This window comes from Danio rerio, chromosome 13 (genome assembly GCF_049306965.1).
Source record: "Danio rerio strain Tuebingen ecotype United States chromosome 13, GRCz12tu, whole genome shotgun sequence".
In the NCBI taxonomy this organism is placed as follows: domain Eukaryota; kingdom Metazoa; phylum Chordata; class Actinopteri; order Cypriniformes; family Danionidae; genus Danio; species Danio rerio.
Genome location: NC_133188.1, coordinates 9494974 through 9515840, shown reverse-complemented (window position 1 = coordinate 9515840; position 20867 = coordinate 9494974). Strand labels below are relative to the sequence as shown.

At 35.2% G+C, this 20867-nt stretch overlaps 2 protein-coding genes across 3 annotated transcripts; one reads left to right on the top strand and one right to left on the bottom strand.

Moving 5' to 3' along the window:
- Nucleotides 1-496: 496 nt before the first annotated feature.
- LOC110437862 (serine protease HTRA2, mitochondrial-like) lies at nucleotides 497-17347 on the top strand. Of its 2 annotated transcripts, XM_073920669.1 has the most exons (5): nucleotides 497-619; nucleotides 9819-10023; nucleotides 13455-13524; nucleotides 16564-16659; nucleotides 16745-17345. In XM_073920669.1, exons 3-5 carry the CDS (start codon nucleotides 13502-13504, stop codon nucleotides 16908-16910), a joined length of 285 nt encoding a protein of 94 aa, XP_073776770.1. In that variant the 5' UTR covers nucleotides 497-619; nucleotides 9819-10023; nucleotides 13455-13501; the 3' UTR covers nucleotides 16911-17345. The 2 variants fall into 2 exon arrangements, with proteins under 2 accessions (XP_073776770.1, XP_073776771.1); XM_073920670.1 differs by lacking the exon at nucleotides 13455-13524 and having other exon boundaries at nucleotides 16745-17347.
- Nucleotides 17348-17590: 243 nt separating this feature from the next.
- Nucleotides 17591-20808, bottom strand: LOC108192014 (serine/threonine-protein kinase pim-2-like). The gene is made up of 7 exons (XM_017358937.4): nucleotides 20450-20808; nucleotides 19500-19943; nucleotides 19047-19141; nucleotides 18822-18872; nucleotides 18326-18701; nucleotides 17852-18025; nucleotides 17591-17765 (listed from the first exon to the last, which is right to left on the bottom strand). The coding sequence occupies exons 1-7, from the start codon at nucleotides 20733-20735 to the stop codon at nucleotides 17665-17667; spliced, it is 1527 nt and encodes a 508-aa protein (XP_017214426.4). The 5' UTR covers nucleotides 20736-20808; the 3' UTR covers nucleotides 17591-17664.
- Nucleotides 20809-20867: the final 59 nt, after the last annotated feature.

The window sequence follows — 20867 nt, the reverse complement described above, 5'->3', positions numbered from 1 at the left end:
TTTCCAATTATTCATTAAATTAATTTTGCACTTAGGCCTATGTAGGTATTTTTCCTGTCATGCACAACTTTTCTGCGTTTTGCTTTTTGTTACAATTTTTATCATGTTTATATATATTTATACGTGCGAGTGTGTGTGTGTGTGTGTGTGTGTGTGTGTGTGTGTGTGTGTGTGTGTGTGTGTGTGTGTGTGTGTGTGTGTGTGTGATTCATTTATTTTGAGTAGCTCATTTCAGTTATTTTATATTTTCGTTATCAATTATTTATCATTTTAACAGTATTATTATTATCAGTTATATTATATTTTATATATTATGGTTATATAAATTCGTTATTGTTGTGAATTCTTTTTTAAATGAATAATGCTTCAAATAATAAATTAAAAAGAAAAATATGCAACAAAATGAAGTTATCCATGTATTACCTGAAACCGCCAGTAGGTGGTGGTAGGACACTGTCTTAAGTGAATAAGACATTTATTCAGCAACAAAGCAACTGTTGTATTTATGAATAGGTCAAGGATGAATCGACTCTCACAATTTATTTAAATCCACAGATTCATTCACAAAAATAACCCACTCTAGCCTAAATAAGGACCGAACCTATGTGAACGCTAACAGGTAGGATCAAATTCTTGTGGATTAAACATCTTTATTGACATTAATTGCAGTAGATTTTATTAAGTTACAACAAAAGGTATGAAATGGTTTTAATTGCGAACTGTACTTATTTTATGTGTGAACATGCTACATGCTAACACCGTCACAGCATTGCAGTCAACTAATTTAGAGTTACTAACGTTAGTCAACAGTGCCCGTGTTCCGGAGAATTCAGTTCCCCTGTTCCCCCATTCACAGCGCATGCGCAACTTACAGCTGATTCCATGTACACAAATCATGACGTCATGAATTCACTTCGCGAACTGAAACAGTTCATGGTTGTTTTGCTGTATTTTCGTAAGCCCAGTGTTTATTTCATCACAGAGTTTATAACATTTTGTAATTATTTGCATAGACACACGTGTCTATGGTATTGTTCCTGTTTTTAGCACGCGTTCGCTTGTTTCTTTCAAACAGTTTGCCTTGTCGAAAAAAATAAACCATACTACACTGCACAAATTATAGTGTGTTTTATTTCAGATAAATCACAGTGATACTTGTGTTGTTTTGAAAGACATATTTACGTAGCTTCTCATGTATCTTCAGAAAGTGACTTTACATTAAAAACACAGGAGTACGGATTTTCCCGAAGCAGAGGAAATTGTGTTACTGTGTGAATTGTGAAGCTTCTGAGGATTGGAAAACACAATATACAATATCTTTTTAACATCAGATTTAAATCTAACAATTTTGTTATACTAAAAAAAAACATAAGTAGGCGTAAATTAAAAGGATGATACATTAAATGAGTTTACTATTTGAATATTTATATATTTATTATATATATAAACTAGCAAAAAAAGCTAAAATCTTTTAAAACGAACCAACCAAAAATTTGTGCACATTTTCAAGTGTTTAAAGCAAGCTAAGCAATGATATTCTTCATTATAGGCTGTACAATATATCTTATCAGCATTAATATTGCAATGTGCCCATCTGCAGTAGTCACATCTGCAATGTTGAACAGCACAGGAGTTCAGAGTACATGTGATTTGTGGAGTAGCTGCAGATTTTAACCAAAATTAAATAAAAAAAGTATTATTTGCATGTGATTTCAAAAAGTTTAATACATTCAGGCACAAGAAATTATAACTTTTATATCTTAAACAAATATTAATTGTACTTATTTTTTTATATAAAGAAGACTAGTGTTATTTTACATTTGATTATTCAATTTCTGTACTGAATGCTCAAAAAAAAAAACAAAAAAAAAAAACACACTGTTTATCTCAGCAGTTTTGTCTTTGCCCTGTTTTTATATGCTTGTAAATTGTTTTATGCATGATTCAACCAGTCCCCTACAAAATCATGCCAATCAATGTAAAATAATGAATTATTTTCTAACAGAGCTATTTAACCAATCTGGTGAAATTGTATTTATATCACAATATATAAGGCAGACCAACGAAATATTGCAATATTAGTTTTATTTTGTTTTTTCAATATCGCACAGCCCTATTCTGCCAACACATGACTGGTGATCAATCACAGGCAATCTGAAAGATCATGCAGGGTAATTACCCACAATTGCCTCATCATTAAAATAATGTTTAACAGCTTTTGTCAATTTAACAAGAACTAAAGGTACAAAAATTGTTAAAAATAAAAAAGTACCCATTTACCCAAGCAGGTGAATGCATATGGTCATTGTGTAGTCCACAAAAACAACATAAATCACTGTAAATACACTTATCTGAACATATAAGAGTTTAGACATAATTATACCATTAAAAAAATGTCACCAGCATCATTGTAGTGCCTTTCAAACCCACAAAAGGTAATATATAGGAGTTAACACTTCTTTGGGCAATGTAAAAAATTCCCATGCCTTTTCAATGGTAACACCCCTTTATAGATAGTAAAAAAGTTAAAAAAAAAAAAAAAAAAAATTTTGAGCCTATCTTTTATCTGTTTTCTGTGCTGTATCCATAATTGTTGTTTAAAAGCCCTTTCTGCAGATGAAAACTGTTGGAGACAATTATTAGATTAAAAAGACGTCATTGTATTGTTGTTTTGTTTTTTAATCCAGGAAACTCCCTTGCTTACAGAAAATCTGTTCTCTTGTGTTTTCATATGCAGATAAGTGACAAATATTTGCATTAACAGTCTATGCAATTTTTAAACATTACAAGCATCATTGTGACTTACCTAAAACAAGAGACACTAATTTTGCAGTGCTATTTTTCTCGACAAGGCTTATTTGAAAGACAATGCTTGTTTGAAAGAAAAACACGCACATCACGCACACATTAACAACAAAACAATTAATGAGTGCATGCAAAAATTACAATTACTAAATATAACAAAAAATGTTTAATGCAACCAACATTAGGCTTGTTAATACAGCAAAACCAACACGATTTTTATTTATTTTTATTTTCAAAACCAACACGAATTGATTCACTAGCGAAGCGAAAGCATGACGTCATTACTGAGAATCAGCGCATGCGCTGTGAAGGGGGGAACAGGGGGAACTGAATTCTCCGGAACACCCGCCTTCACTAAGTGAAAAATGCGAATTAAAAAGAAACAATAACCTAAATAAAATAAACAATTACAAATTAAACAAATGAATATTTAAGTCAGTGTAATTAGATGTAACGTTTATTACTGTATGTCTCAGGCTAGTAGCGCTAATTAGCATTTGATGCTAATGCTAACATTGATGCAACTTAATGTAACGTAAATATTAATGTTATATTAACGGTACTGTAACTTTAATCTATTGTTTTACTTAAAAGCTCGATCAAACCTTTAACGTTAACATCAGTCAGATTAATTGCTATTTGAGTGATTCTGTTAATATTAACATACATTTGTTTCTGTCTAGTTAACTTTAGGAACTATACAGTGAGAGGAATTATTTAGTTTTATATTACAGAAACTCGATATTTCTTTTCTATATTTTTGTTAGGCCACAGTTTGAAATGCCATTCTGCAGGCTGAAATGGCATATTTAACACAATTAACCACGGCTTTACTACAAATAATACAGTCAGGTTTATTTTGTGTGGATAAATGTAAGCTTACTTTAGTAAAACTATGTTTTTGTCTTATTGGCTAAATGGGCTCATGAAAGTGTTTCACATAGAAATGAATAAATAATAATTAATAATAATAATTCCTTACATTTATATAGCACGTTTCCTGCACACTCAAAGTGCTTTACGCATTGGTGGAACATGTTTCCCGAAAGCCATTTTGAAATGGAAACAATATTTTTCTTTCCCATTTATAGATGATGTTTGGTCAACAATACATTTTTACGCTCAAATCAGGTAGAAGAAATTCATTTCAAAATATTACACAGGTACTACTATCCCTGCAATATATTTAATAATAAATAATAATAATAATAAAAAAATCACAAAAATGTTCTTTTTGTACTTGTGAATTTTCTGATGATTTTTGGAAACAGGTTTCAGGGTTGATTTTTGATTAATTTGGAGATATGCTGTAGAGAGAGGAATCATTAAAAGGCCAGAAGTGAAAATTCTGTCGTCATTTACTCCAAACATGCTTGCGTTCTTGTGATATTTTGAGAAGTCAGTGGTCCCTCACTGATTATAAAAAACACACACACACACACACACACACAAACACATTCTCTATGCAGTTACATTGACTGTAATTTAAGTTATAAAAGCAAACAATATACTTTTTTTTTGTTTTATATTAATTATGACGTATTTAAAGTAAGACTTTCTGGCAAATAGGCTCATTTTTCAAGTTACTCAGAGTTAAACTGTTGAGTTTGGTCATTTTAATCCGTTCAGCTGATCTCTGGGTCTAACAAATAGTCCAAAATCTTTGATTATTACTCCAGAATGAGAGTATAGCAAAGATTATAGAATACACATGACGTGTCACTCATATACTTTTGAATGGGAAAAGTGAAGCAGTCATTATGGCAAATGAAGCCCCACCTTTTAGTACATTAGCCAATCAGCGATCAGTATAGAATGACAATTCTCCAGGGGAGGGGCTTGGACTAGATGTGAGTTTTTGCAGATATTGTGTGATATAGACATTTATAAATTAAACAAAAAGGACAGTTACTGTTTAATTTTATTGGTTATTCATAGTATGTAATGTAATCGTAATCTTGGCAAGCAGTTTTGAAGAATTTGATTTACCCATTCAAACAGAATGCCCATGTATACCTCCCAAGAGGCGTATAGGTATAGTTACTAGCCATGTCAAGTTGGAACATAGCAGCTATTCATTTCCATCAGTCTTGGTGCATACTTTAACTACACAAGAGTCAAGTCTTACTTTAAAAACTCTTAGGAATTTTTTGAGCGAGATGCTAATGGTCTAATCTGATTCAAGGATCTATGCTAAGCTAAGCTAAAAGTTCTTCTGTCAGACCCGGAGTTTGTCTGAATGGATTTAAAGAGCCCCTATTATACATTAAAAAGGGTCATATTTTGTTTTGTTTTGGGGGGGGGGGGGTCTCCAACAACAGGCTGATGTGCATTCAAGGGCAAAGTACACTTTCATTGTCTTAAAATATGCATTTATTTTTATCAAATTATGCCAGCGACACGCTTATGATTATTTAACAGTTAATTTGTTCCTACACCCCTCCCTAATGCGATGCTAATCTGCGCTGATTGGTCCTATTGTACTCTGTTGTGATTGGTCAACAGCGTTCAGCGTGAGACAGAGAGAAATGCCCACCATGGCTTATCAACAATATTGAAGTAGTCAGAGTGCAGAGTGTATGTGTGAGTATACCTGCCAACACTCACGTTTTTTTTTCGGGAGTCTCCTGTAATTTCAGACCCATCTCCCGCCACCCTCCCGTTTTGTTATTTATCCCGGAAACTGATGATGGCCATAGCAACGACAAGTGCCAGTGGATTGTGCATTTATATGTAAATGCATTTAAATCCATAAACAAAGCGGCACACGTCGCATTTTCATCATGGCATTAGACGTGATATGAGAATATAAAGAGTTAACCAGATGCACTACAAGCGGTTATAAGTAGCAAAAAACAATTAAATACATAATTTGTAGAGAAAACAAAGAGGCAACCATTTTAATTGCACATACTTACACTTGTGAAATGGAGGAAGAAACTGATCCATAAACTGTGTACTGTAAAGTTCCTGTCGAGCTCTGACAAAGTCCCATACGTCAACAGACTTTTCTGATCTAAAGCACTCATCAGAAAAATGACTGGAACACAGCACAAGCCTGGGCTGTAATGTTGAGGTATTTTTGCCAAAATAAACCTCAACCACTGACTCTTCACTGTTTCATCTTTGAGTAGAGAAAATAACACTAACTTTCCCCTCACACTTCAGAGCACAGCGTCTTCGCGACATGATTCAACTGGCGTCTGCTACAGTGTCCTTTTTCTTTTTCTTTGCTACTGTGTTTGTGGGCGGGGCTGGTTTTTTTTTAATTTTCCCGGGATTGCGCGTGCAACAAATAGGCGGGTCCAGGCCCGGATTAGGAACTCAGGAGCTCCTGGGCACATTATCTTGTAAGGCCCCCTACCTGGCCGTACCCCTATAGTTGAATTTAAAAAATAATAATAATATAATATTTTTTAAATAAAATGAATCTATAATTTGTTGCCCACATATTTAAATAAATGATATATAGTACATATGTATTTACAAAGATTTAACTTATTTTTCAAAGCATTAAATAAAAATACTAATAAAAAGAATGTTTTTTTAGTCTACTTGTACAAGTTCACTGAAACAGTACTATATATAATTTTTAAGGGTATTTTTAATGTAGAGCTTTTACAAACGGATAGAGCACATTGTTTGCATGGCATAGGCTATATCACACAATGCCTCTCCAATCCAGTTCTATGAATCTGAGTGTTTAATAATACACACACTTATTAATGATTTACTGTCTCTCTCTTCCTCTCTCTGTATTCTCTCTACTCTTCTCATGATGAAGAGTTGGCAAACAGCATAGATCAACTTGATTATAAACCTAAAAGTATCAGAAAATCACACACACTATACCTCTTCTCCTCTACGGTCTCTCTCCTCTTCGGGGCCTTTCTCTCTCCCTCTCTCTCTCCTTTTTCTATCTGTTTCTCTCACGGTGAATCCAGTCCGCGCTGCGCTGCCGTTAGCCTCCTCCGCCTGGTTAATGCTAGCTTACTGATCTAACGTTACCATAACGTCTTCTTCTATACCCTCATTCTCCTGATCATGGGTCTGTTTGAAGAAGGTGTGTATGGAAAATGCCTCAATAAAGATGCCTCCTCTCCTCTTTCTCTCGCGTTTGCTAAATCCACTTGTCCACTCATTTTTGATACATGATTAATACTAATGTTACACTACAGTCCGCTCAGTTTAGTGCGGGTTATTTCAAAACTGATGCTTGACCAATTACAGCATTCTGTTTAGTTAAAGAAAGAAAGACAATTTAAACATAATAATAATAGTTATATGTGATTTTTTTGCTCAGATGAAATACAGTTGTCTGAGCAATATAGTTTTTACAGAGAAGGAGGCACTTTTATTAAGGCTAAACATTATTAAATACCCACGAGGCACTTGACTTTATATCACATTTGCATTATTTATTAAAAATGTTTCCTTCCTGTTAAAAATAAGTATATTTCTAATCTGATATGTAATGGGGAGAAAAAAAGTAGCACAAGTTCAGCAGATGGTGGATTCGAACCGGGTTGATAATCAATCGCGTCAAAAGATGTTGCTGTGCACATTACGAGGTACGCCACTCAGGCTCTGATGCTGCATAGCTCTTCTAGGCCCACACAGAATCTGCGCCCGCAGAATTCCACAGATTTTTAGCCTATCATTAATTCTGTTTATTTACTTGAGTAAATATGTAAATCTGAATTTATTCAGTTTTTATTCAGTAATTTATTACTTTTTATTTAATATATTAAGGTGTAAGTTATGATACTCCGCTGGAAACTCCCAAAATAATTGCACAGAAATCCGCAGATTTTTACCAAAATTCTCCACAGAAATAGCAAAAAACGTCCGCAGATTCCGTCTGGCCCTGCTCTTTACTCATGTTGTCTCTGTCAATCAAGCATCGATGGGCATAAAGTGTGAATAGCTTATTCCAACTAGGTGCGCTATTTGCAGTTAGCCTAAAAAAACACCCCGAAATTGTCTTTTTCTTCTCCCCCCTCGCAGGGGCCCCAAGTGCGCACGGGCCACTGGGCCTGTGCTTATAAGGCCCATTGGTTAATCCGGCCCTGAGCGGGGCTTAAGTTCCATTTCCTGGTCACACCGGCACGGCTAAAGACTCGTTATCAAGACGATTCATTTGAAGCACTGCGAGTTGACTTTTATAAATGAATCAACAGTTTTAAACACTGCGTACTTGCAGATTTAAGTCTTAGCTGAATAATTCACTTCACTTAGAGCTGTGTTACACAATACATGGAAGGTCATTCTCAAAAACCCATAATAGAGGCTCATTAAAAAAAAAGAAGAATAAACTGAACTGTCTAACTCGAGGGAATGTAACATGAGCATATTTGCAAGTAGTTGTGTGGTTTACCCAAAAAGGAAACTTCTGTCATCATTTCTGAGTTTTTTTTGACTCTGTTGAACATAAAAGAAGATATTTTTAATAATGCTGAAAACCTGAACATTGACTTCCATAGTAGTTATTTTTCCTGCAATAGAAGTCAATAGCTAGAGGTTTTCAGCATTATTGAAAATGTCTTCTTTTGTGTTTAACAGAAGAAAGAAACTCATAACGAGTTCAAATATGCAGAGGGTGAGTAAATGATGGAATCACTTTTATTTTTACTATTAATTTCACTGTTAATTGAAGTTATTGCGTTTAATTTAAAAGCCTCACAAAAGTACTTTATTCATTCATTCGTTTATTTTCTTTTTGGCTCAGTCCTTTTATTAATCTGGGGTCACCACAGCGGAATGAACCGCCAACTTATCCAGCAGATGTTTTTACGCAGCGGATGCCCTCCCAGCTGCAACCCATCTCTGGGAAACATACATACATACTCATTCACACTCATGCACTACGGACAATTTAGCCTACCCAATTCACCTGTACCGCATGTCTTTGGACTGTGGGGGAAACCAGAGCACTCGGAGAAAACCCACGCGAACGCAGGGAGAACATGCAAACTCCACACAGAAATGCCAACTGACTCAGCCGAGGCTCGAACCAGCGACTTTCTTGCTGTGTGGTGACAGCACTACCTACTGCGTCGCCAAATTACTTTATTATTTGATATAAAACTATATTTTTTTATTTATTAAAATAATTTCCAATTATTAAAAAGCCTTTTCAGTGTCAGTTTTCAGCCAAATGCATCTAGAATTTTCAGTTTCAATCAACAAGCTTCATTTCGGTGCTTCCCTAATCTTGCTATAAGAGGGTCTTTTTGCATTGCACAACTCAAAAACAAGGCGGCAAAACATCTAATTATTATAAACATTTTAAATTATAAACATTTACTTACTATAAAAATAGAACCAAACCCTTTTTCCCCAAATGTCATTATTATTAACAAAATTATTGTTATCAGACATTTATAAAATACTTATTTAACGTGTTGAAGCAACTCAATTCTTAAGTTTATTGGGGGCAACTTGACTGTTTTATGTTCAACTCACTTACATTTATAAAAACAATCAAGTTAACCTAATTCTTTACTTTTTTATCATTTCTATTGTTAAAACATTCTCACATTTCGCAGGGTTGTAAAACCCAACAATGTTTTAACACTACACGTATATTTACAATATTTTTTGTTAATTCTGTTTAATTTCTGAATGTTAAGTAATCATAAGTGGTAGTTGTAGTTGTTGTTGTTGTTATTAATAATGCTGTTGTCATTTTCACTGACATTATTACTATCATTATTATTATTGTACTATCTATCTATTATATGTTTTATTTAAATCTTTATTATTCTTGCTTCATTTTTTTTGAATTGTTGTATATTTTTATGTTCTCTTGTGTATATACTTTGTTTGACTTGTTCACCCAGTTACCTTTACATGCGCGCGCACAACAGGATTGTTTTTTTCAGCAGGGTGTTTTATGTTGATTTTCTCTATAGAGATTTTTGGATCACTTGTTTCTATTTTAAGATGACCAGATGGTTTTAGTTTCAGTTGTGTTTGGGAATTGTGACTAATATTACACTCTTTCTTTTCAGACACCCCTTTTCTGGCCGTGAGGTTCCCATCTCGAATGGCTCTGGCTTTATAATAAGTAGCGATGGCCAGATAGTGACAAATGCCCATGTGGTCGCCAACAAGCGTGGTGTTCGTGTCAAACTGACCAATGGTGAGACTTACAACGCCACAGTTCAGGATGTAGACCAGGCTGCAGACATCGCCACCATCAAAATCAATGTTAAGGTACAGATGGAGCTTTGAGGTTGTACTGTTAACATTTGTAATCTTTTGGGGATATTTAATTTTTTAATTAGGGCTGCACCGATCCTGATACTTGGATTGGATATCGGTTCAATACTGCATATTTTTACTGCAAATCCCATCTTGCACGTGCTCTATATTCTGTGTAATTTATAAGCAAAGAAAAGCCAAAAAGTTAGCCTTTTATAAGACAGTAGAAAATTGTCTTGTAGGCCTACTGTATCCCAAATGTTTTGAAGCCATTCTATAGTTTAATGTGAAGTACACACTGTTAAAAATTGTCCCGTTAAAAAACAGTAAAATACTGGCAGCTGCTGTTGCCAGCAGTGTACTGTTATTTTACAGTATGTCGCTGTAAAAATACATGAACTACATTGATTTACACAATACTCAAGGGAACTCATTTTGTTCACTGAAAGCAACTGCCTCAAATTGGTCAACTGCTGAATGAGTTTATGAAGTATTGTGCTATACATGCTTAGAAGTATACTTATAATGATAACTTATTTTAGTTAATTAGAAAAGTTCGGTTTAACTCTAACGTCTCATATTTCACAACAGCACACATACATGTAAATCTGGAACTACCAAAGATTCTGACTGCATCAGCAACTAAACAGCCGCTATCTTTAAATAGAGAAACATGCAGAACAACATCAGCAGTTCACTGTTCATCTTTAACTCATACACTGGCTCTACTCTTCTCCACAACGGTGACACACAGAAGAAATTAGCTTCAGGTTTTACAGTAAAATACTGTTTTTTCCTTTATTTAACAGTAAACTATGGCAGCTGTGGTTGCCAGCAATCTACTGTTTTTTTACAGTCTATTTCCGTAGTTTAAATTAACAGTAAATTACTGTTAAAATACATTTTACACTGTGATTTTACCTCTCACACCTTTAACCCTTTGAACCCCAGAGCATATACTTCAGTTTTAATTGAAGTGTCCACACTACTGAGTGTTCAAGAAACGTGTAGCAAAGCTGAAGTAAATGAATTAATCAAACGACTAATTAAATGATGATTGAGGATTAACGATGAACAAATGAAGAAATACTGAAGGGAAAAAACAAGAACAGAACATACAAAACTACAACTTTAGTCACAGCATTATAATAAAATAACCTGAAGGTCAACAAATGATTAAATCATTTGAATGATCAGCGGATGATTAAACAACTCTACAAACATCATCACCAGCTTCACTTATTACTGAAACGTTTATTTTTGTGTAACATCTACTAAAGTTCTTCTTGAGAGTAAGGGTAACATTTTACGTCACCATCATGGAGAACAGAGTTTGCTTTAGTTGGGCTTTTAGCCCTGACATCATTATCAATAATATATTTTGGCTGCTGCAATTTTTAGGAGCTTCGTTTAAAAAACTTACTTGATGTGGCAAGCCAGCCAAAAACCTAAAGAATGTCTGGTAATGTTTATGTTGCTATTAAATGCCAGAATCTGTTCTAATTTAATGTAATATTATTTACTGCTCTTATTCAACGTTAATTCTATTGTTTCACAATATATGTGGCAATGATTTCTAGAAGTTTTTAAGAATATCTTGGACAAAAACACTTTGCTCTATGATGTAAGTTGCACTCAAACAGACATCAATAATCAGCATATGAACCTCAACTATGGTGACAAGTAACAAAATTAACAGTTTAACTCACAAACAGGCAACTAAAAGTCTAAACATAAATAAAAGCAGAATAAAACGCAAATAAAGAAAACTGTAAGACCATTATACTACATTTATTCATGCCGCAATGCATGCTGGGAAATTTGTACTGTGCCACAACCAGCATGCATTGCAGTATGAAACATTTTAATTGTTACCATTGTTGAGGTACAAGGTCTGATTCATGAGGTCTGAGTGTGTCTTTATCTTAACTGAACTGTGTTTGTATGTTATCTCTTAACTGTAAAGTAATTATATAAGTATCTTTTATGTTTCCACTTATTAATTAAATTAATATCTGCAACTAAGCATAAAATTTATTGAATGATACCCTTCATCCAGGTTTATACCCAAACATTTATCAGAACTATCTTCAGACAAATAGATTAATCTATCTATTGACTTTTCCACATCAATGCTATAATAAAAGTGTTTTGTAAACTCTGTTTTAAAGCAGCAGGAAAGTCTAAATAAATAAGTTTAAGGGTGAAGACACCAACTAAACCAGCCCCTCACTCCATTACGGTGACACGAAAAACACCTAAATTTCTGTTGGATCTCAATGTAAATAGTATGGAAGTCAAATTAGTCAGGAATAAGTGTGTCTGCTGTTGTTTGTGGAGTTGTTTAATGATCCTCTGCTGAGACTGAAGGTGTTTTATTTTATTTGATTTTATTTAATGACTGACGTCACTGTTTGTGTTTCTTTCCTTCAGTACTTGTGATTATTAACAGCGGGTGTTCATCAGTGTCTGAATTCTCTCATTAATGTTCATTAAAACTGTCAGGTGAACTATATTGGTGAACTAGTTGATGGAATAGTGAACAAGGGCACAAAGTGTGATTTTAAACACAGACTTCAAAATATCGAATCTAAACTCTGTTAGCTCACAGCTTTCTTCAGTTGGTTACTTTCTCGAAAACAAAATGTTACCCAGAATGCACTGTTTTTAACAGAATACTACTGTTTTAGTGAAAAAACATAATTTTTCTGTGGAATCTGACCGTTTTTTAACAGCAATTTTTTACAGTGCAGATCAATATTCACATGCTTAAATTCATGTTCAGTTCTGCGCTCCCCTCCGCTGCGCCTGTCAATCATTCTCCGTTTATTTACAATTCAAACTGCGTGTCACGTTCATGACAACATGAAAAACTTTCTCCAACACTATTTGTTCCTGTTAATTTAAATAAATATTAATTTATTATATTACATTATATTAATTTATTTTAATATAATATATATTATATTGGTTCATTTCGACCTGAAACGACGAGTTCATTTCTGTTTCTAAATCATGTAGCTGTTAGATCAGCAGATCGCGTTCGCAACACTGGAACTGAGTGGGTTATTACCTGCTCTTCACACACAAAGTAGGCCTACCTGAAATTTAAAACTAGAAAAGGCTCAATAATACATTGGAAAGATCCTTAACGCACAGATTTCTTTCCTTTTTACTGCTGTTTTGGATTGGAAGTGTCTGCAGATAGCGGAGGACTGCGCGCTGTCTCAGTGATGCATCAAGCACTTCATTCACACACCGGCTGATGTGACGTGTGCCGCTCTGTAAAATGATCACAAGTGCGGTAGGAGTATTTATAGCCGCAGACATGCAACCTTATTCAGTGGTAGAAAATTCTGGTTTTAGGTATTTAGGGCGTACTTACACTATGCTATCCGAACCATACCCAGGCCCGTTTCCCGGTTATTGGGTCTTTTTTTCAGAGTCTTGGTTTGGAGAATCGGGATGGAAAAGGCGTTACATTGGAGTGATGATGTTGACTTTGACCCCCAGGTGCCAAACACTTTTATTACAATTTTACAGGAGAGCAAAATTCATACATTATGGAATCTACAGATTTTTGTTATATGCCACTAGATTTGGCTCTTAGAAATTCAAGTGCTGGAATACCTGGAAAATTGGCTTGTTCTGTTGAAAAGTGCTTAATTTATCAAGGAGAATTTGTATGCAATTTTCACGCCCGAAAAATAAAAATGTTTGTGAATTTTTGTGACAATTTAATGCAAAAATACCCGCACAAACTAACGTGATTCCGAAGCAGTGATTTAAATGATATGAAAAGTGGCCAATCACAGTCAACCTTGTCTAGTTTTACTTGAAATGTAAGAGCGGGACAAAGGCCTTTCTGTGTTGCAGTGCCAACAAAAAAACAACTTAAAAACAAGTTTTTTATTGGAATAATGCTTTTGGGATGTTTTCACTATAGAGATGTCCATGTTATTAGCAAGAGTAATAAAACCGCGGACACTTCCTGCCATTTCAATGATCTACACGCACATTTTGCTCTCTTCTCTCCGCTCTCTTCTTCTGACTTGTCTGTCACTCTTCTGAATGTCGGCGCGGGAATGCAAATATTGTGCAATTACTCATTTCTGCAAACGTATTGAGCGCTTTATTTTAACATGAGAGCGCAGTCATGTACATAAATCGCAAAAACAGATATGCAAGCTCTTAAATAGGCTTTTTCAAATTACCTGCAAGTCCTCTCATCATATCGTGTATGTGATCAGACTGTATACAATCGCGATCTCTTCAATAATAAAGTAGAAGTTATTTATCTTTGCTCCTTGACTAAATTTAGTAATTAGATTACAGACTTTTTGTTTGGCTGTATCGTCAAATGAAACTTAGATTGAGCAAAGTTGGAACTTTTTATATTTCTTTAAGACAAAAGAATTATGCTAGAAATGTTTCTGTTTGGGGTATTTGTGGGATTTATACATTATAGCTGTATTCTGATCTGTCTTAAAGCATCACTGAATTGTACAGGCATTACAGGTCAAAGCAATCTGCTGTTACATTTATCATAATGAACAATAAGACTCTTCAAACACTGCTTTGAAAAATGCAGTGTTGTCATATTTCAAATACCTAGAGTTAAACAAAGCCATTTGCTTTATTATTTTATTACTGACAGTGTACTTGTCTTTTTTGTAAAATTATTTCAGTTTAAGATCAAGTGTAAAATAATATTTCCATGTGCTGTACAGCTATTAAAGAAACAAATTTGCCATATTGTAAAGACAAGAATGAGCAAATAAGAAAAATGGTGTAAAATATGTAAATAAAAGGCTAAATTTAAATCTTTTCATCATATACTTAAATCTTTCAAAACTTGAAAATATTGTTTAAAAACATGGACAAAATGTGTCTCTGGTCTTATAGAGTATGTGGTAGTTTTGCCAGTACTATTGAAAAAGATTAATTGTCATGGAAGGAAAAATCGACCATACTTCCTTTGTTAGTGCACATTTTTATATATGTAGCTTTGTGATTTAAGCAATTAAACCATTCAAATAAATTTATTATTATTTCTTTTAAAAAGAGCCATAATGAAAATCTGAGTTTTTTCCCAAAACTAGTACTCTTAGTTTTTAAAAGAGTACTTTGTACTTTTACCCAATGTTAGTATAATTTACCAAAACTTGTATTATTTTAGCAGTGTAATAGTATTTTTACTTGAGTACAAAAAAAAAAACATTTTCACAAGCACATTTAGTGCAGGTTTATTATATTATTAATACACAATTGATTAATTAATTATATTATTAATATTATGAATATTAATGGTTTTTAGTTATATTTATTCCTGTGCAGTGTTTTAACATGTTGCGTGTCAGTCTTGAAAATAAAAATAGGTGCTGGAAAAAAGTGCTTAAGTCCTTGATTTTCTTTAGGCTGTGCCTGTATGAGCCTTGTAAAATTCAAGATATTGGGGAAACAAAAATTCCCATTTAAGGTTTTAGTTTTGTATACATAATGTAGAATTGAGCAATATCACTAAATATTTTTTGTCCCAAATGACATGAGTTTAATTGTGGTATTGATTTAAACAGTTCTGTAAATAATTTATATATGTGTTGACAAAATTCTTAATCTAATACATTTACTCAGTTGATGACAGTTCTAGTTTCTTGTTCTGATGATTATTTCATTAAACCAAATGATTTAATATTTTCTAATAATCATAGGTAAATGAATTAATAAATGGATAATAAATAATGGAATAATTATATCATTTATTCATTTTGGTTTAGTTTTAAACGTGTATCAATTTCTTTATTTTGGTTAGTTTGTAACCAAACTGTTTTAGAGTGTCCAAATACCAATTTAGAGACCTCTGGAAATTTACATTTATTTGTAGTAATGTTGAATAGAAAAAATTATTATCTTTTTTCTAAATTTATACTTGATGTTTTTGTATTTAACAATTATGAGTGAAACTTTTGTATTTTGAGCAGTTTCTCAGTAAAATTTAAGATGGATACACAGACAGACAGACAGACTCTGAATATTTGCTCTGAAATAGCATGTAAGTGTGGCTTAGTAATAAATGTAATTCCTGCACGGCGCCGGCCGAACACTAACTAACTGGCGAATGACACTAACTAGTGGGTTGTCTGCTGTTGTGACGCGGTGCACGCATTCGCGATTTCTGGAGGCGTGGCTTTGCATCACAGTCCCTCTCCGCCGTCCAAGGCTAATATGTTAACCGATTAGCATTTTGGCAGATCACCTACTGCACCTCTAATTTATCAGTACATGCTATAATCAATCAGATTAAATGTGTGTTATGGATATTGAACGATATCCACAGCCCTGACTAAAAATAAATTGCTCATAAATTTTGGTCATAAAATGTGCAGACACTGGTTAATAATCAATATTATTAGCTCACGTGTGTTTGTCCAAACTGTTACATGGATTACACTTTTGCGTATTTGCCTGTGCACACATTCCTGTCAACACAAATAAACTTTGCACTGAAGTGAGTCTTTTATTATCTTTAAATTCTCTTTTTCCCCTCCTCAGTATAATCAAAGAGCTAAGGATGCGAGACCCGTCCTTCCCTGATGTTTCTCATGGAGTTCTCATCCACCGTGTGATTGTAGGATCTCCAGCCAACAGGTGTGCTGCTCTCTGAACATGATGTTATCAGCTGTTAATTAAGGCATCCTTTTGATGATGTCATTTCCTGTTTTCTGTTTTGCAGAGCCGGAATGAAGCCAGGAGATGTTATTATTGAGATCAATGGGGTAAAGGTAAACACGTCGGAGGAGATATATAATGCTGTGAGGACCAGCGAAAGCTTAAATGTGGTGGTCCGCCGGGGGGCCGACCTGCTCATGCTGCACATGACCCCAGAGTCCACAGAGTGACATCAAGTCAAGTATTTAGTAAGATTAAGAAATGGTGAGTAATGAGAAGCTGTCATAGTTGGAGATGTTGTAAGAAAGGAATCATCTAAAGAGTTGAACAGTTTTAGCAAACGCTGGACATTCGTGTAGTAAACGTGTTTCTGGAAGCGTATGAAATCATGTGGATGATTCAGACTTCTGTACACTGGATAAACCTCAGTGTGTCTGCGCAAACTACACTATCAGTATTGATTTGAAGGAATATCACTGAATATTTTGTTTAGGATTGTCATGATGGCAACAAACACTCAACGACCTTAATAAAACTGGGTGCTCTTATTGTGAAAATGCTGATGTTTTGTATTGAGTCTCACATTCTCATGTTACGACGTTTGTATTTTAATACATTTTTCTGAACAGCTCTGATTTCACAATAAACCATTGGAATATTTATGGATGATTTGCTTATGTCGCAGTGACTGATATGTTTAGGTTTTGGGTCAGCGCTGTACAGCATTCTGAAAAAGTGTATTTCTAAAAGTGCGCCGTAATGACGCCAGTGTCAACTGCAGTGTGTGTTGGAAAGGACTGGATGCTGTTCAAACCTCATGCCAAATTTTTGTCACCCCTAACAAAACCATTTTAAATCCACACAATCTGACAACACTGGGGCTAGATCACAATATAAGCCACAACACAAGTGAGTTCAATAAAATATATCTTTATTACAGACATGTACAAAAATCAAATATACAAAACATTCTGCTAATGTGACTCAGAACTCCAGCATGGACCAGTCGTGGTAAGGCATCTCTTCTAGAGGAATTCTGCACTCTGGATTCTCATGCAGACAAGCCCTCATCATATCACAGCATTCTGTGAAGAAGAAATGGAGAGGTGAGGTTATTGTTATTATTATTATTAAGCTGTTTCACTTAATTGTTCTTTGATGAACATCTCACCTTGAGAGAGGGTAAATTTGGACCAGTCATGTTGAAGGTAGTACAGGTCATACGCTGATGGGAATTCTCCATGGAGCATTGTGAACAGAAGAACCCCAAGAGAATAGACCGTCGCTGGTTTGGCCCGGTAGCATCCTTTTTCATAAAACTCTGGCGGGATGTACGCTTCTGTGCCTGGAGGAGAGACGTTTAGTTTAGCATCATGTTGAATATATATACCAGATGGGCTTCAGCTGTGCTAATTAACCAGCTTTCAATACGTATATTAATAATGCTTATGCACATTCATAACTAGTGTTGTCAAAAGTATCAACTACCAATCGATACCGACACTCATCACAGTCATATTTGCTGAGCATGTGAACACCAATGGCCAATCAGTGGTGTTTAACAGCGCTCAAATTGACTTGTTAAATGTCAGAATCGATTGGTACCGAAGTCGATACTTTTGACCACACTATTCAAAACACCTACCAGAGAAGAGACTGTAGGCTGATTCCATCATGAAGTCTCCACACCCGAAGTCGATCAGCTTGACTTCCAGTGTGTCGGGGTTCACCAGCAGGTTTTGAAGCTTAATGTCCCGGTGGAACACCCCGCGGTAACAGCACACGTTGGCCGCATAAACAGCTTGCCTCATGATGGTATGTGCTGTTTTCTCACTGAGGACTCCACCGCTGACTTCAAGGAATGCCTCCAGGTCCATGCTTGGACTAGGCCGCTCCATCACCATGACATAATGGTTTTCAAAGACCTGCCAGTCCAGAAGCTGAATAATGTTCGCACACCTGGAGCCACCGCTGGCCATGTTTGCCAAGGTGATCTCTAGAGGAAGTGGCTGGTCACATGACTGAAAACAAAATAATAATGTTGGTTTTCAAACAAGGGTTTCTGACCACAGCCTGTGGTCTATAATAAATATAAGACTTTATAAACTGAACACAGCGAACAGAAAGTGTAGTCTACTCACAGAGCTGACATCTTGCATATTTGGGGTCTTCTGGACAAATTTAACTGCCACCTGTTTAAAGGAACAAGTGAACAATTAACAAGTGCACGGAGATCATTTCATTCAGTCATAAATCCTGAACAGAGGATTCATTCGTCAGCAGAAATGTCCAAACAATGAAAGCTCTGATGATGTTCTTTAAACAGGGAACTTCATCAGAGGATTTGAGTCTACAAAAATGAATACCTGCAGACCATCCTGTATGCGAATCCCCTCATACACGGAGCCGAAACCTCCTTCACCAAGCTGCTTTCCGAGTTTGTAGCGGCAGCTGATGTCATCTGTTAAAAATTAAGAAAATGTCATTAAATTATAAACCAAATAAAAACACAAACAGTTGAAGTCAGAATTATTGTCAGATTTCAGAACATGATAGTTTTAATAACTCATTTCTAATAACTGATGTCTTTTATCTTTGTCGTGATGACAGTACATCATATTTACTGGATATTTTCAAGATACCAGTGTTCAGCTTAAAGTTCTGAATACTTAAACTTTATTGCTCTGCATCATTTGGGAAATATTTAAAAAATATTAATAAAAAATCACAGGAGGGCGAATAATTTTGACTTCAACTGTATAATTTTACAAAGTTTGATGAGCCTAAACAAATGTTCTGAACTCCAGCAATAAACTTACTATTGTCCAAGCAGGTCCCATCATCTGCTGTAGACTTCACAGCAGAGTCCTCTTGTGAGACCTGATCCGGTAAAGGGTTCGAGTTTTCATCCAGGGCAGAGTCACAGATGTCATCTGTTATGAGCTGCTGGCTCACTGGAAGTTCATTGTCCTCATCGGATGGTGAACTTGGAGGACTATCAAGCTCTTGCTCCAGGCTGTCCTCACTGAGGGAGGATTCGTTGTCTGCTGGGAAGTAAAGCTCTGCAGAGTCGTTCTCAATGACCACTGCAGAGTCAAAGCTGTTCACTTCCGGTTTAAAGTCCAAATCTTCGTCTGCTGGAGCATCAAGAGCTGGAGGTTGGAGAACTTCCAGCTCCAGGTTGCTCACAGCAGTGCAGAAGAATTTAGAGCTACTAATGGGCTCTGCGTGAAGTTCGTGGATCTCCTGCACACATAGCTGATCTAAAGAGAGGAAGGAACATCATTAATATGACTCTACAACTCTTTTTGACAAGATATTTGAACAGTTCATTTGCAGAAACATTACTCAATGTGTTTTTATTGATGATCTTCATGGGTTTTCTGCATTGAATTAGCAAACAAGTAAACTATATATCTAAAGGCAAAGCTCACTGAAATAAAAAATCCTAAAACAAATAATTCTTATTTTTTCTGTTTTTTACACAAAACTACAAATTCTGAAGAAAATTCCTGAAATCAGCAGCCATTAACCTTCATTGTAGGAACACAAAATACTGTGGAAGTCAATGGCTGAAAGCACCTCAAACAGGTTTAAGGAGTAAATTATGACAGAATTGTCTTGTTTATGTGAACTGTGGCTTTAAGAAACTCTTTCTAAAATGTCTTCCAGTTAATGTTCATTTCTGATCTTTAAACACTTATGTGATGTGTTTGGTGTGTTTAACAGTATGCTTTAGTAATTAAAAGTGCTCATAAATCTATTTTACCAACAACAGTAGCTCTTCTTCTGGAAAAACAGGCGAAGAAGATGGGAGACAATTTGAGTTTCCTCTTTTTCTGTCTCCCTGCCTGTTTTCCTGCAGCGACGGCCGGGTCATCGGTCATCAGATGACGGTGATTCTCTGTCGTGCTGCCGGTGGGTTCGAGTGGCTCACACGGTTGTTCGTTCGCACACTTAACACCAAACGCTTTCTTCAGACGGTTAATCAGTTTTGAAAATGCCATTTTATCACTGTACTGTTGAATCGCAGAAAGTACTGAACTACTAGACATCCAAAGAAGCTACTGAGAGTTTCTGCTACGTCAAAAAGCTTTATACTGTCACTGATGATGTCAGAGTTCCACAGTTCCATTTGGTATGACGTAGAGACTTTTTAAAACACAACAAACTTCTAATGCAGGGCC